This window comes from Cryptotermes secundus, unplaced genomic scaffold (genome assembly GCF_002891405.2).
Source record: "Cryptotermes secundus unplaced genomic scaffold, Csec_1.0 scaffold715, whole genome shotgun sequence".
In the NCBI taxonomy this organism is placed as follows: domain Eukaryota; kingdom Metazoa; phylum Arthropoda; class Insecta; order Blattodea; family Kalotermitidae; genus Cryptotermes; species Cryptotermes secundus.
In genome coordinates this window covers 366,681-383,641 of record NW_019724597.1, presented here as the reverse complement: position 1 = coordinate 383,641, position 16,961 = coordinate 366,681, and the positions used below count along the sequence as shown (strand labels likewise).

The 16,961-nt window shown below is 40.2% G+C and overlaps 1 protein-coding gene across 7 annotated transcripts in view; it reads left to right on the top strand.

The window, feature by feature from the left end:
- Positions 1 to 16,961, top strand: part of LOC111862400 (vacuolar protein sorting-associated protein 8 homolog) — an 83,003-nt gene that overhangs the window by 5,837 nt on the left and 60,205 nt on the right. For all 7 annotated transcript variants that reach the window (XR_004512794.1, XR_002842424.2, XR_002842425.2 and 4 more), the window contains exons 3-7: positions 281 to 475; positions 6,673 to 6,966; positions 10,610 to 10,828; positions 12,862 to 13,044; positions 15,177 to 15,431. Coding sequence is in view for 3 of the 7 variants with exons in the window: in XM_033750651.1 (XP_033606542.1) it covers positions 281 to 475; positions 6,673 to 6,966; positions 10,610 to 10,828; positions 12,862 to 13,044; positions 15,177 to 15,431 (1,146 nt within the window). In the remaining 4 variants the exon portion in view is untranslated. The remainder of the gene's footprint in view (positions 1 to 280; positions 476 to 6,672; positions 6,967 to 10,609; positions 10,829 to 12,861; positions 13,045 to 15,176; positions 15,432 to 16,961) is intronic.

The following is a 16,961-nucleotide window of genomic DNA, read 5'->3' as shown; positions in this document are numbered from 1 at the left end:
AATACCAAAATCATCAGCAGATAGGATTGCTCAGTCAGTACAGTGACTGGTTGTGGCTGAGACAGCTAGTGTTGAATTCTCAGCAGGTACAAGGATTTCTTTCATTGACACCACTGTGCTTGGCTGTTACACCCATCCAGCATCCAGTCCAATAAATATGGGAATCTCAGGCATAAAGTGGCTAGTACGTGGGACAGTCTACTTAACTTTTGCCTGTTGCTGTGTACTCATGATGTATTGTGTAGACAAAAATGCAATATTCACCAACTTGATTGTGCAGGGTGGTTTTGAAGGCAGTGAGACCCTATCATTAGGCAGCCTAGAGAGCAGGAGTCGCAGTTCATCAGAGCGCAGACATGAGGCTCGTGGAGGTAGTCGGTGGAACAATATTAATACTGGAGCTACTCATAGAACAGGTTCCATTTTGCGTCATGTCATACTCAAGGGCATATCGACACAGTTAACATCAGCTTCTGTGAGTATGTCACATTTCCATATGTTATTTATATATTTGTTTAGTTCTTATGTTGATAAGTCAACATCTCAACATTAATGTATCAGTGTACTTGCTTTGCATCCCAGTTTGTTGACTTGAAACACCAATTATGTGGCTGGGCATATGTAATTTGGTATTCTTGCGTGCTGTAAACTTTACAGAAAGCATTTTTGTTTATTGAGAATGCCATAAAGCTTTCACATTGTCACATGTGTGAATGACTATAGATGGGATTTGGATGAGTAATTGGATTTATTGGACTCTTACAACTCATGCCAACAAGTAAGGACTATGCTGTCACTGTTCTACACAATTCACAAACCACCACAGGACACACTGGGTCTTCTAACTGTTGCAGTCTTCACTAGCTGTTGCTCAGTATTAGGTTCCAACAACAGACATTTCCCTTACTCTGGGTTCCTGAACTGTCCCTGGCCTCAGCTACCAGCTTCTGACAGCAACAGCTCACAGCAACCAAACCCCTAGTGGTTATCTAAGTCACCAATCAATTCTTCACTAATTCCACTGACTGACTGAACTCACTGCCCACTATCTGCCCTGCATGTAACATCTTGGAACAGACTAATAGAAACGCTGTTCCTCTGTTTCTCTTTGTGGCCCTTTACCTAGTAATGACCATTGTCTGTTTGTTTGTTTTGTGATCGTTGCCTAGCAACGGGTCTACTTTCCACAATATTATATTTTCTAGACATATGATGGGTAGAAAACATACATGTTAAAGACAGTATCCCTCTCCTAGATCTGCACAGAACATTTTGTTGAGGTACTGGTTTTAGAAGCCTACAGTATGTTCCCTGGGGCACATGGTAATATAGTTGGTTGAGGCACTATGCTACAAGTTGGAAGGTTGGGGGTTCGAGTCCTGATGAGGTGGATTTTTTCAGTTGACCTTATCCTTCCAGCCACACTATGGCCCTGGGGTCAACTCAGCCTCTAACAGAAATGAGTACCAGGAATCTTCCTGGGGGCTAAAGAGGGCCAGTGTGTAAGGCTGACAACCTTACTTCCAATTTTGAGTCAGTTGCCTAAAGAAAATGTTGGAACCTCAATGTCTCACAACTCTATGGGCCTTCATGGCCTGCTACAGGGATAGCTTTAGCTTTTACAGTAGGTTTCCCACTATAATATCCACAAGTTACATTTTATGTTCAACCTAGTCAAGGTACAAACTAATTTGCAAATTTGACACTACATTTACCAGGTTACTTTAGTAACAAAAATTGGTAGAATACAAGTTTTACATATTTTATTAGTCTAGAAACAGCAACTCATAATACTGAGCAAGTTGGCTCAAGTGATAAGACTTCTGAGTTGTATTCAGGAGGTGAGTTGTTCAGATCTAAGTCAAGAGAATGGCTATCTTGATTGAGGTTTTCTTGGTTTTTCCCAGTCTCTCCAGGCACATACCAGGTTACTACTTCAAATTAAGCCATAGCCACTTCCTTCCATATTGTTTCCAATATATTGTGATGTGTAGACCTATTGCTATTTTTTTTTATTGCTAGTGGGGTGGGACTAAGTCCCTTGTACTGCGGTCACTTCTGGCCTATTGTACCAGCCCCAGATGACAGGTGAGGGTGATTGTGGAGAATTTGGTGGAATGAAGATTGGCAGGGGAAACTGAAGTACTTGGAGAAAACCTGCCCCTGCGCCACTTTATCCACCACAAATCCCACTTGACCAGAGCCGGGATCGAACACGGGCCACTGCGGTGGGAAGCCAGCGACTAACTCCTTGAGCTATGGCATGGCCAGTCCTATTGCTAAGCAGTGACACTATAAACAGCAGCCATTGCTAGGTAATACCTGCAACATACATGCATACAACAATAGAAGAACTGTGTTTTCTATGTGGTCCATGCTGAGATGTTATAACTGGGAGGTTTGGAGCTTAGACCAGTCCCCTCCTGTGGAGGCAGGGTTGAATACCTCCACCGTGACCCTGCAAGTGCTAGGAGGCTACAAAAAGAGAAGTCTCAAATCTGAGACAGTTAAATATTGTCTTGAGTTCCAAGGGACTTATACCCAGGAATGACTGTGCTGGCAAGACCAGCAGCATATACAAAAGGCAGACCCTTCCTCTCGTCAGAGAGGGTGCCCCGAAAAAACAAGACTATAACTGTGAAACAGAAATAAATATCTGGTCATGAACCTCAGATGGGGCTCTGCACCAAGACTTACTGACTGACCGAACATCAGTGGCAATGTCACTTTGACTCTGACTTAGTCCATTTCAGCTGTGTTCTGCACAGGAGGCTGTGAAGAGAGGACCCGAGTGTGTGAAGCTGAGAAATCCCCACTGTCAGAAGCCGTTGCCAGGGAATGACTGTTGACACAGCAGGCTGGAAAGATGCTTAGTGGGAGCTGTGGTGATTTGTGAATTGTAATTGCTTGTAGTTCCAAATTGTGTGTATAAGTGGTCAGTAAATTCATTTATCAATCCAAACCCCATCTGTAGTCACACATTCTACATGTGACAGTATTATTATTTAAATCATCCTATTGTCTGGCAATATGTATAATCTGAGATACCAGCAGAGTCATAAGTAAATCACAAACAGATATGAAAACTAAATTGTAATGCTGTGCTTTAACAAGAAAGTATAATTTGATTTCCATTATTGCACTAAAGGATAGCAGATGTCTGAACCTTAGAAACTGTCTAGCAGATCCATGAAATAATTGAGTCTAATTCATTGCAGTGCTCAGATGTATTATACGTAAGAGCCAGCTGATAAATGTTTGTTTGCGTTCATAGAGTCTGTACTTGGTCTTATTGGCTGGAAGGTGGCAAGAATCATCAAATGGCCTCAACCAATCATTCAATATACATGTACATGCTTTCACATTAGATACAGGATGTACACAGGAAATGTATACCATTTTACTTTAACACCATTCATGATTAAAAAGGCACAGAAATGAAAACTACAAGTAAATGTGTTTGTGTAGGATATGTTACCTACATTCTACAGATGTTGCGTGAGGATGCCTTGTGGTCCAGTCAGGATCAGTCCACATGCTGAATAAGTGCATCTCTTACCCTCCCAGCAAGTGGTGGCTGCTGATGGCACATACACAGCATTCCCATTGTACCCCCAAAAGAGGCAAATGAGGTGGCCAAGTGATTTGTCCATCCCTACCAATCCATTTTTCTGGAAACTTTAAATTTAAAAAAAAAAAGACCGACTTTATTGTGGAAATGTGGATGCACTCCATTTTGTTGAAACATGTTGTCAGGACAGTCTTCTAGTAAAACAGCCATGAAGAATTCCTGTGTACGTAATGGACATAATTGGGACAGATAAGATGAATATCTTAACAAGATTTTAGTATACAAAAAAATTTATTATTATTGATGAATATTTTAAAATACTTTTTAAATAATTTTACATTGACATAATGGCATGTAATGCAATAGATTAGTGAAAATGGAGCACCTGATGATTGCACTATGGTGCCAAAACATGTTATGAAGTGACAGGTAAAAGTAATGCACTGCAATGTGGACACTGTATATACATCCTGTGTACATGATATTAATCACAGTATGTCCTGCAAAGATAAGAAGCCCAGGCACTTTTTAGTTTTACAAAGCACCTTCGCACTGTCTTTCATACCTTCAGTTACTTCACGAGAATTGTTGCTTCCTCAAGTTTTCAGGTTATGTCAATTAACATTTCCTGAAATATAGAACGTGACTACATCACAAAAGACAGTTGTTGCTGCAATAAGTTCATCTTTAAGTCCTGAAGAAAGTTAACAGCAAACTGTGGGGCAAACTTGATTGTCTTGGGCAGTTATTTCTGTTTTATGATAATAAAATAACAATATAATAATGTTATACAGTGAAACCTCGCTTAACGAGCACCTCTCATAATGAGTAATTTGCATAACGAGCAAAACGGATTGTAAAAAAATGACTCGCTTAACGAGCGACGTTTTGTATAATGAGTGACGGGAGGGGAAGTCCCGGATTGTGCGCTTGCTACATCAGTCTGTGTTTAGCACTCGTTCCGCTAACATCTTAGTGTCACTTGTGATCACACATTTTTCCAAACTTGTGTTCAGACATATTATTTGTGATTTTTTTGTGCAAAGTTTAATAAACCCTTGCAAAAATGTCCGAAGAAAAAGCCGCAAAAAGACAGCCATAAGAGAATAAAACTAACAGTAGAAATGAAACGTAAAATCATTGAAAAGTGAGAACAAGGTGTGAGCGTGGCTGATCTAGCATGCACATACAATCAGTCTATATCGATTTGCACTATCCTCAAGAACAAGGACAAGATTAAGGAAATAGATGCTTCAAAGGCAGTGAAAAGAATATCTACACAATGGTTACATATTCTCGACGATGTTGAAAGGTTTCTCCTCATTGACACAAAGGCAGCAGAGAACTTCATCGGCAACTTCAAGAAGCTCGTAGATTCTGAGGGTTACCTGCCGGAACAGGTTTTTGGTTGTGACGAGACAGGTCTCTTCTGGAAAAAGATGCCGAAGCAAACCTATATAACAGCAGAGGATAATGCATTGCCAGGCCATAAGCCAACGAAAGACCGTCTCACGCTGCTATTTTGTGCCAATGCAAGCGGCGATTTGAAAATTAAACCGGTGCTTGTTTACCATTCAGAAACTCCATGAGCCTTCAAGAAGTGTAAAGTCCAGAAGAGCAGGCTAAATGTGATGTGGAGGTCCAGCAACAAGGCTTGGGTGACACGTGACCTTTTTACTGATTGGATCAATGAAGTGTTTGGTCCTTCTGTGAAAAAATATTTGGTTGAGATGAATCTGCCACTCCATGTCTTGCTTGTTATGGGCAACGCTCCTGCCCATCCTCCAGACCTACAAGATGACCTCCTTGAAGAATTTAAATTCATCAAGATCCAGTTTCTGCCTCCCAACACCACTCTGTTACTCCAGCATATGGACCAGCAGGTTATTTCTAACTTTAAGAAGCTGTACACTAAAGCACTCTTCGAGCGTTGTTTTGAGGTGACTGAAGGGACCAATCTCACTCTCAGAGAGTTTTGAAAATATCACTTCCACATCGTTGCCTGCCTCAAGATGATTGAAAAGGCATGGGAAGGGGTTACCAAGAGAACCCTCACTTCTGCTTGGAAGAAGCTTTGGCCGGACAGCGTTGTCAAATGTGACTTTGAGGGGTCTGAGATAGTACCTGTGAAGCCTGTAGTCAACGAGATTGTGTCTTTGGCCAAGATCGTGGGGCTGGAGGTGGATAACAATGATATCGATGAGCTTGTGGAAGAGCACAGCCAAGAGCCGACCACCCAAGAGCTTATGGAGTTGCATTGTGTTTCACAGCAAGAAGTTGTGGAGGAGAGTTTGTCAGAGGAGGAGGAGGAGGTAACAGCAAAGCAACAATCTTCTGGCGCAATAAGAGAAATGCCGAAAGCATGGGAAACTGTTGCATCGTACACTGAGAAGCATCACCCTAATAAGGCAGTGGCTATGCGTGCTACAAATTTATTTAATGATAATGCTGTGTCGCATTTTCACCGAATTTTGAAGCGTCGGCAAAAGCAAATGTCTCTAGACAGCTTTCTAGTAAAAAAGAATAAGATATGTATCATAAATAATAAACTAATTATTTCGATTTTTTTTTCTGCAAATTGAATTCATATTCCCGGTTGGTTCATTCCGCATAGAGGAAAAGATGAAGATGATTCATGCTCCTTAACAATGTATATATAATTTTCTTTGAATAAACGTTCTACATAAAACTTTTTGAGTATTTTTTCGCCATGGAACGCATTATTGTATTTTACATTAATTTATATGGGAAAAACCGTTTCGCATTACGAGTAAGATTCTGGAACGAATTATGCTCGTTAAGCGAGGTTCCACTGTAGTAATAAGTTGATCACGTTACATATTTATATTAATTGTCTGATATCATGCGTTTTTGAGGGGAATAACATTCTGGTGTGCCATGTTGAGTCATGGATACTTCATGGTGTGCTGTGAATAGAAATAGGTTGCAGAACACTGTCTTAGGGTACTCTAGGGAGACAACTGATGTAGCCATAGCTACCCTATAGCTTTACCTTCTTTAACAGCAAATTTATAAAAAAACTTTCAGATTCTTTATCCCCAAAGAGAGTGCCATTGACATGTTTGTATTTGCTATTGCAGGAGCGTGTGAATGCCGGACTGCCCACAGCCATGGCCGCAACAACAATGATTGCAGTTGGAACTTCTCATGGACTGGTGCTTGTGTTCGATGCAGCACAGACTCTGCGATGGTGCATGGGAGAAACTGCTCAAGATCAGGGCTCTGTTGCCAGTTTAAGTTTCAATCATGACTGCACCAGACTGCTGGCTGGTTTTGCCAGAGGACATATACTTATGTTTGATATAGTCAGTGGGAAGCTCCTGAGGACAATGTCAGACGTGCATCCCCCTGGCACAGCAGTTCTGCATGTCAAGGCAAGTTTCCCCCACTTTCATAGAACAACGTGCCAGTAGCAGGACAGAAACTTGGAGTAATAGATTTATTTGGGAAACCTTATTATTAAGAGACCATTTGCAATCATACGTTGTTGGCTAAAGCACAGTGGTTACAATATGTATTGTTCACTTTAACACTTTGTGGACCGGCGATTTAAGTATTTAAATCACCCTGGGGACTGGCATTTTTAAACCTACTACCCTAACTTGTGCACTGTTCACTTTAAAAATTAATATAAAATCTCCTAATTAATTTTATGAACTAAAATTTTGGAGAATACTTACCAATGCTCCTCGAAGTGCTTGAGAGTGTGATATTTCTGGAAACATTCCCCTTTGTGAAGTGGCATTGCACAGAACTTGCACATGTAGACAGTCATACTCCTTTTTGTTGTGTACTGCGCAAACACGGCATCGTCTAGAAGGCTGCTTCTCCTTGTCATGTTCACTCTTCACAATTTTCATGAGCGTATAACGTTCGCGATGTTGGAGATAGTATCTGTTAGTTTTCTGACATAGCATGTCAAAGAAACTATCTCCAAGAAACAGTTTCGCTCCTTCAGACACTTGCGTTGGGTCCGATGGAATTTGCTTCACCCCTGGATTTCCAGTAAACTGTCCCAAAGCAGGTGTTTTGTCTACTTTTCCCCATGAGGCTGTCCCTGCAATGTTGCTACCCGCACTTTCGTCAGAGCAACTGTCATTTTCACTTTCACTTTCTGTGACCACAATTTTTTGTTCGCTCCTGCCGCACTCACTATCAGATTGTCAGTTGCTATCACTAGCAGACTCACAAGGGACGTCAGATAGCTCATCGGAGAACAAGTCAGATATTTCTTGCTCTCCGAGAAAATTCTTGGACCTCAACCTCTTCTGACCTTGATGCATTTTGCACTAGTCACTTCCTGCCTGGTGCGTGCAGCTGGAAGATGAACAAAGGCATTTTCCTTTGGAGTGGTAAAGGAAAACAGTTGGGTCATAAACAGCGGGGTCATGTTACTGACTACGAAGTAAACATTCAAGAGGTCTATCACACACCAGTCATGCGTCTGCATGGCGCCAGTGCAGGGTATAGTGTGTTTCAACATAACATGTCCTAAAATCATAATAATATGCCACCAGTCCGCTACGTTTAAAAGCGCTGGGCATAAAAATATGCCACCAGTCTGCAAAGTGTTAACATTAAGATGCTCTTCCATTTACCTAAGCAGTGTATTTCTGTGTTCTGTTGAATTCTCACAGTAGGCAACGAATAATTCACTAATTGTTTTATTTTGTGTTGGACATGCAGTGGATTTTCTGTGCAGTTGGAACTGAATTTTTAAATGTTATTTAGATGGCCATTATAGTACTTTAGGTTGCTGAAATAAACCTCGGGCAGTTAGGGTTTGTAGTTTCAGCTGACTGCCCCATTGTAACCATGGAAATCTGTAGATTCAGGATAATAACTGTCAGCTGTTCTAGAGTTATTGTTCACCTGTGAGAGCAGATTTGATACCTGTGAGGCATATGTCTTGAAAACAGAATGTAACTTTCTTAACACACAAAATACGTTGTTCTTGCAGAGTCATTATATCACTGATATTCATTTTCAGATGTGAGCATGATGTGTGATATATATTTGGTGTGATTCTCTTAAAAAAAAAGAGGTAAATGTAATCATTAATTGTTAGTGGGTGTAGTGGGTGTGGTTGGCTTCTGACTTTCTATGTGCATTAAGAACATGAAGAAATCAAGTGAGTACAGTGAATAGTTCAACACCGATATTTGTTCTTTTTGCCCAAAATAACTTTATCAAGTGTGTTGTGTAGGAAGGCATTTTGCCATAATGTAAAATTTTATTTGTCCTGACGAAGGTTTCATCCGTTTTGATGTATGCATTGCCATAAACATTTCAGAACTTAAGATTATGGTCACCCGAGATACTACACCATGTTGTCCAGTAGATAATGTTTTGGAACAACCTGTTATGTCTGTCTTTGGAATGGACAGCCCTAAAGATGGAGGCAGTAGGTTCCTCCAAGACGTTGCTACTTATTTGTGGAAGATTGTAGTTTTAATGTTCACCATCATATGAACCTCAAAACTTAAAGGTAGAATGCTTTGTAAGAACAAATTTGTAATGGTTAATTCCTTTCATGTCAAAAAAGCATATCAGTGTATCCTAACCCTAGATTTTGACATGTTTGGTCTGAGAGACTACACCAGTGTGTTGGTAGTCAGCTGGGTGTGATGTGAGATCTCAAAAACAAGAACATCTGTTGATGGTTAATATAATACTGAAATGTACATAATTGTACAAGTACACTTCTTGGGAAAAGAGAAGTTAATTTTATTGAGGTGGGAGTTTTTGACATAATTACTGGTCACATGCAAGAAGATAAATGTGCTTCTTGTTTTGGTGTTCTCCTCCTTCCAGTATGACACAAGTTTTGTCATCAAACCTCATGTTGTCCAAAAGTTTTAGTTCTTCAGCACTCATGTTGAGAAATCAAAAGAAACATTTTCCTCCTCAGTATGTACTGGCTGCTGAGGTTGTTTGGTTCCATTTGGTACAGGCTGGTGTTGTGTTCAGAACTGTTGTCAGAATTCCCCTATTCATGTTCAGTTCTTCTGCCATCTTGTGTGTTGTCAGATGATCATTTTTCACCAATTTGGTACCTTTTTCACATTTTGGTTAGTTCTTAAAACTCTAAGAGGCAATATTTTTCATTATTGTTTTCCATTCTACCTGAAATTCTTTGACCCACATAAAACCTGTGTTCTTCTCCTATCACTTGTAACTTCCAGTTGCATTGTTCTCCAAGTTTGATATAGCTTTGTTGCTGTCTTGCAGTTGTAACAGTTCGTCACCCATGTTTCTTGCAGACAAACAGAACACTTTGCTAACAGTCTGAATCAGTGAATATATGGTACCAAAATGTTCTGTCCTGTAATCACATGGTCACCAGTGTTTCCAGTTTCTATGTAATGAAATTGGTCCTGCAATTTAATTACCACCAAGGTGACATATTACTACATATTTATCAGAATGTGATTGTAGTGTTATGATGAGAGGCTGATTATGCCAAACTTTTAATTGTCCTTGAAATTACAAATATTGTATTTGTTTCCCCCTCCTCTGGTTTATATGTACTGTACTCTTTAAATGTTACATTGTGAACAGATTTCTTCTCTTCATGTCAGATGAACCTCATTGGCATTGTTTTCAGCCTTGCCAACCCTTAATTTTTTAGTTCATGTATTTAATTTACTTTACAAGAATGGAAACTGAGAAATGAAGGCCAAATTATGAGTCAGGGATTGGAAAGAAAATGGCACATTTCATTTAAGTAATAAAATTATGAACAAGAGAAATAACTAGATACACCCTGTGTAAGAAGTGGAACTTCACCATTTATGCAAACAAATGATGAACTGTCTACCTAAAGGAAGGAGACCCATTGAATGATGGAGATATCGGCTCATTGGTCAGGAGGATGGATTTGACCTGAAGGCATAAACCTTGACATTGATGATAATGAATTTATCCTTTACTGCAAAACCAAGAAATATGGCCTGCCACCCGTTAGGACACATGGTTATTCATTTCCTATGCACTGAAATGAACTTTTCTTTCTAGTTCACAGACTCTCCTACATTGGCATTGTGTAGCGACAGTGGAGGATCTGTGTTTGAGCTCAACTTCCGACGCACCATGGGTATCCGGGGCTGTGATTCTAAGTGCTTGTTTTCTGGCAGCAGGGGTGAAGTTTGCTGTTTGGAGCCTTTGCTCTTACATCAGTTAAATGTACATCCATTGCATGGTGTTGTCCTTGTTGCTATGGCCACTCTGTCTAAGGTCAGCTCATAACAGAACTGTGCAAATTGCTGTTAGAGAACCTTGCATTGTGATACTCATCAGTGACTCTGTAGAACACTGACTTTCTCCAGTGCTAAGTTAGGTGGTTTCAGTGAATTCTTATGTGCAGATTACAAAAATATGTAACATCTCACAGATATTTAGCTTGAAGAGTGACTAGTGTACAGCTGTTGGTCAATGTAGTCCTAAATTTTACTGGGCTGTTAGTCATGAATTTGTCATGTCATGCACTGAGTGGTTGAAAACTCCCTCATCGCATTCCATCCAGCCAGCTATGTTGTGGCTCATATGTTAACTTTCTACCCTTTTCCTTGACTGGGGCAGTTGATATGAAAATGTTAAGCTCAGATTGTAATCAGCACATTCAAATTGACTAGAATCATCTGTTTTTGTCTAAGCAAAGGAAAAGGTGTTTGTTTTGTTGTCCAGTGTAATTTAGTGTTTGAGTCTGTATACACAATTATGACAGGTGCATTTCAGTTGTGTTGAACTAAATGGTGCATCCCATATAGAGCAGAAACTTGGACACATGCTATGAGAAGTGCAACCAGATTACAAGCTGTAGGGATGAAGTTTATATGCAGTATTAAGAAATGGACGAGAGAGGATAAAATCAGAACCTGAATTGAGGAAGCAATGGTATAGGGTGGGTAGTGTAGGATTCCTCTGAGAGCATCAGAAATTAGTATCTATGTAATAGTGCTCCAGAAAAATGAGTATGCTCTTTCTAAGTGTTGATATTATATGTAAAATTTGAAACTGTAATTAGAGGTAGGAGTTGTTTATTTTGTAGGTTCCGCTCATTTCTTGTGTGTGAAACAGGTCAGAGTAATGTATGGCTGCATGTGATTGTGATGTGCTGTTGCTACTTTAAGGATACAAGAGGTTAGGTATTCTTGACAAAGTTTTCTATAAGCAAGCTTTGCTGAAAACATTTCATCTAGGTAGGAGCAGTATATTATTCTTCCTAAATTAGTATCTTAATGTAAACGTAGTTGTCTTTCCAAAACTTTTCAAGTTAATTGGGTTAGGAATTTTTTAAGAAGTTCTTAACACCTCCCTGTTGAAATTTCAATTGGGTTATACTAATGTTGAATAAACAGCTATTGGAGAGACCAAGTACTAGGTGGAGAGTCCACCTGACAGGAGACATACACTTAGGTTTCTTGTGAACACAACCACAAATCAGTGTCAGAATAAGATTTGGACTTCCACCAGAACAGATAACCCCAGAGCCCAAAAATTAGACATAGAACATATCCAGATCATCTATGTACATTTATGCACTGAAATTCTTGGAATATTTTTCATCATTTCTTCAGCTGTATGAAGGTTGATCTGTTGCTTTAAGGTTCCCCATAAATGAAGGTCTCATGGGGAGAGGGCTGACCACAGACTGCTGATACTAGCCGTGTTCTCTCAACAGACTTCCCTCAGAGTTCCCATGGATGCCCTGCCTGTATTAGAAGTAGCATAGTCTACCGGCATGCTTCATCTGTTAGTGAAAGAGAGAGCATGGTACTTCCTCCACATACTTTCAGAATTGGGGGCACATGGTAGCGTAGTTGGTTGAGGCACTGTGCTAGAAGCTGCAAGGTCGCAGTTTCAATTCCCAGTAAGGTCATTAGATTCTTTTTTCAGTTGACCTAATCCTTCCAGCTGCACTATGGCCCTGGGGGCTGCTCAGCCTCTAATGGAAATGAGCATCAGGAATCTTCCTGGGGCTAAAGAGTAGCTGTTGCTTAAGTCTGACAACCTCACCACCATCTGTGAGCCGCTTGTCTAGAAAAATATGGGAGCCTCACTATCCCACAATGCTATTGGCCTCAATGGCCTATTACAGGGATATCATTTACTTTCAGAATTAATTGTGTCCTAGAAATAGGTCCATTTATTCTCTCTGCTCACGTTGCACCATGCAGCAATTAATGAAATGTTGTGTTTATCTCAGACTGTGTGAAATCTGATATCTGTTGTTCTGTGAACATACCACCCTGCCTTTTATTTTGCAGGTTATAGTTGTCAGTATTCGACCAAGGATGAGGGTTCTCTTCACGCAGTCTTTGCTTCACACTAGTCCAGCCACTCTGCCTCTTCTTGCATGGCAGTTTGTCATAATTCAGACGGTAGATGGAACACGAGTTATTGATCCTGTTCTAGCTTTTGCAAGAGAATCTACTATATTTTTCTATCAGGTAAACCAATTCATCATTTTTATATATATCAGCAACATGAAAGCCTGGGCTGTGCCATAGCTCAAGCAGTTAGTCGCTGGCTTCCCACCGCGGTGGCCCGGGTTCGATCCCGGGTCTGGTCAAGTGGGATTTGTGGTGGACAGAGTGGCACTGGGGCAGGTTTTCTCGAAGTACTTCAGTTCCCCTGCCAATCTTCATTCCACCAATTGCTCCACAATCACCCTCACCTAACATCTAGGGCTGGTACAATAGGCCAGAAGTGGCCGCAGTGCAAGGGACTTAGTCCCACCCCACTAGCAATAAAAAAAACATGAAAGCCCTGAAAACGTCTATGTATAATGTGAGATTTCTGACTCTTCTATGCTGAAGATGGAAGCAACCGGTTTCTCTGAAATGGTTGGTACCTGTCTTTGACACTACATCACACCATAATCTGTGTATGATGGGGAGTCAGTAAATAGATCACAAATGGAAGTAAAATAGCTGTAATGGACATAATAGGTTTTCTATGTGTATCACTAGGTAGCAGCACAGTCCAGCTTCATGACAGTTCCTGAGCTCGAACTAATAACGCTTTCCAAGCATACTGAGCTTCATATTTTAATTGCACCTGCTAGTGAGTGACGAATATGTGCAAGTCACTTATAATAGGAGGGAGGGTCAGTGAATAGGTCACAAATGGAGATGAAAGGTAACACATGATATATGATTTCTTTATTAAAACCGTTACAACACAACAATATTAAGGTCAGTGCCTAGTTTGGCTCTGCTACATGTGAGTCGTTTACATTCCCTACAGAACGGACAATGCTTTGTAAGATGAGGCACTGACTAAATAATTAACATTGATATTACTACATCTACATCATGAGCCTCCATAACAATTTATTATATATATATACAAAATATAGAATACTCCAATTTGTCTGTGGGAACACAACAAAATTAAAAAAAAACGACTGACTCAATGATGTAAAACATCACTCGAATTTTATTCTTGTTTTATATTATAACTTTTGTTTTATTAATTTATTGTACTTTTATGCCAAGTATTTTAGAAGTCATTGGATTTTTTTCAATTGACCTAATCCTTCCGGCACCACTATGACCATGGGGTTCACTCAGCCTCTAACAGAAATGAGTATCATGAATTAAATAAATAATTTTCCTGGGGAGTAAAGCGCAGCCAGCGCGTAAGGCTGACAACCTTACCTCCATCTTTGAGCTGATTGTCTAGATAATGTGGGACCCTCAACGTCTCACAACCCTATGGGCCTTCACAGCCTGGTACAGGATAGCTTTACTTTCTTTTTTTATTGTATCCAATTTTATCAGTACTGCAGTTCAGTGGTCTATATATGTTAGGCATATATTTGCCTGATGATGGCTATTAATAGCCGAAACATGTAGCAGAGGCAAACTAGGCACTGACCTTAATATTGTTGTGTTGTGACGGTTTTAATAGAGAAACTGTATATTATAACACAACAGGATGCATGAAAAGAAAAAAAAAATATATATATATCCTCCTCCAACAGTGATACACTTTTCCCATTGCATTACCAATGCACTGAAACCCACAGCTTAGAAGTCTTTTGACTGCTGTCTCAGCCAATTCCGCACCTCTTTTTCAAACTCATCATCAGCAGAACGTCTGCAACCACAGTGGTTTTTTAGCAGACTGGACAGATGGAAGTTACTAGGGGCCAAGTCCCAGCTGTTAGGTGGATGTTCAGGAAGTTTCAACTGTAGTTCTTGAATTCTCTCCTGGATTCCTGGAACTGCATGGGGTCTGGCATTGTCATGATGAAGCGGTACCCCAATTGCCAGTTGGCCTGGACGTTTTCTGCAAATTGCATGCCAAAGCTACAACAGAACTTCACATTATGATGCAGAATTCACATTTTCACAATGCTGAGAATTCCAAAACATGATATGCATAACCCTTTGAGCTGATGGCATATCCTTAAACTTTTTGATTGAAGGTGACCTGGGATGTTTTCACTGCATTGCATGCTTTGATTCAGGTTGGTATTGATCTTAATATAATCTCATAATTAATAAGTTAAGCCATGATAAGGACACTCCACTTCCTGTAGACACAAGAGAGTAACTTGTGTATCTTTTGCTAGGTGTCTGTTGTGGATGGAAGAAGCAAGATCCGATTTGTTCCCCTTCAGCGGCTCACTGTATCGTACCTACTACTAAGTCTGCATTGGCTCAACACACGTACTCTGGCCACTGTGGACACTATGGAACAGCTTCACCTGTTGGATGTGCGGACACAGGAGGAACTAGAAGTTCTGGATTTAGCAGAAGTTCGCTTGGTGTACGGAACAAGTCACTTCAAAGGACTGGCCACAGGTGGCAATGTCAGTAAAGCTATGGTAAGTTAATAAAACTTACACAGTGAAACCGCTTTTTGAAATTTCTTTGGGGTGCAGTGAATTTGAACACTGAATTGAGGAAAATCTTAAATGGAATTAATTTAACACTCATATCATTACAACTATTGTGCATGTGGTAGCATGCATGAATGTTTTGTCTGCCTCCTTCTGCCATCTTGAAGTCATCTTGAAGAACGAATGCCATTTATACAGGGTGATTCATGAAGTTTTACCCCCACTTAGGGCATTCCTCAGGTAATTTGGAACAAAAAATTTTAATACACTAATGGTATCCAACTCATAATTAAAGAAATACAGTAATTTGAAAACTGGCAAAAAATCTTTTTTTCTTCGAATTTTAGTCAGAACAAATTAGAAATACAATACAAACACTTTTCAAATCGTTAATGTTTTAGGAAAGAAGCATTCTAAAACCAAATTTTTTTTTTTCAATTTCTTAATTTTGCATTGTGCAACATTTTTCATCGATTTTATGTTACAAAATTACATTATTTTCAGCATCCAATTCTGTAAACATACGAATGGTTGCATATCACACCCTTCTATCAATCTGTTTCCTTTAAACTGTAGTGCTTTAGAAGACGACTGGATTCATATAAGATTTTCAAAAGTATCTCCATGCACGTCAACACAACGCATCGCATGCGTATGAACCGTGCTCATAGCATTTCGTAGTTTCACACATTTGTTCTTTATTGTCATCGCCGCGTCCAGAATATGTTCAAGCAACATTTCACGTGTTTGTACCTTTACCTGGTACGTAATGTCCATCGAGCCCCAAATGCAATAATCTAACGGCATTCGATCTGGCAACCTGGGAGGCCAGGCGTTACAGCCTCCATGACCAATCCACCTCTGTGGGAAATGCCGATCCAAGTGAGCTGCTTCTGCACGTGAGAAGTGAGGAGGCGCCCCATCATGCTGAAAGTACATCCAGCATCTTGTTGCCAGAGGAACATCTTCAAGTAACTGCGGCCAGGAAAAATGAATGGCCCGAGTAGCTGATCATACAGAACACCACACCAGACATTGATACTGAATCGGTGTTGAAAATTCAATTCTCTTGTGGCACGGGGATTATTGTCTGCCCAAACATGTAAGTTGTGACTGTTGTTGACCCCATCCCGTGTAAACTGTGCCTCATCACACAACATTATCAAGCGGTACAACTGCCGATTTCCATTTAACCAGTTGCAGAACTGCAGACGAAGAGCACAGTCTCCTGGTTTAGGTGTTGTACTTGCTGTAAATGATAAGGATTCAGCCCATTCTCATGAAGAGTCCTCCATGCCATGGACTGAGAAACATCGAACCGCCGAGCTAGATGTCTTGTACTGGCATGTGGACTGCGCTCTACAGCATCAAGAACGTTTTCTTCTTCGCACAGTTCATGTTGAGGATTTCGTTCATATTGTATACCAACGCTGGGGAGAGAACCAGTTTGTCTTAATGTGTTGAATGTACTGCTAATGGATTTAGGATTCGGAATCCTGTGATTAGGATAATGCT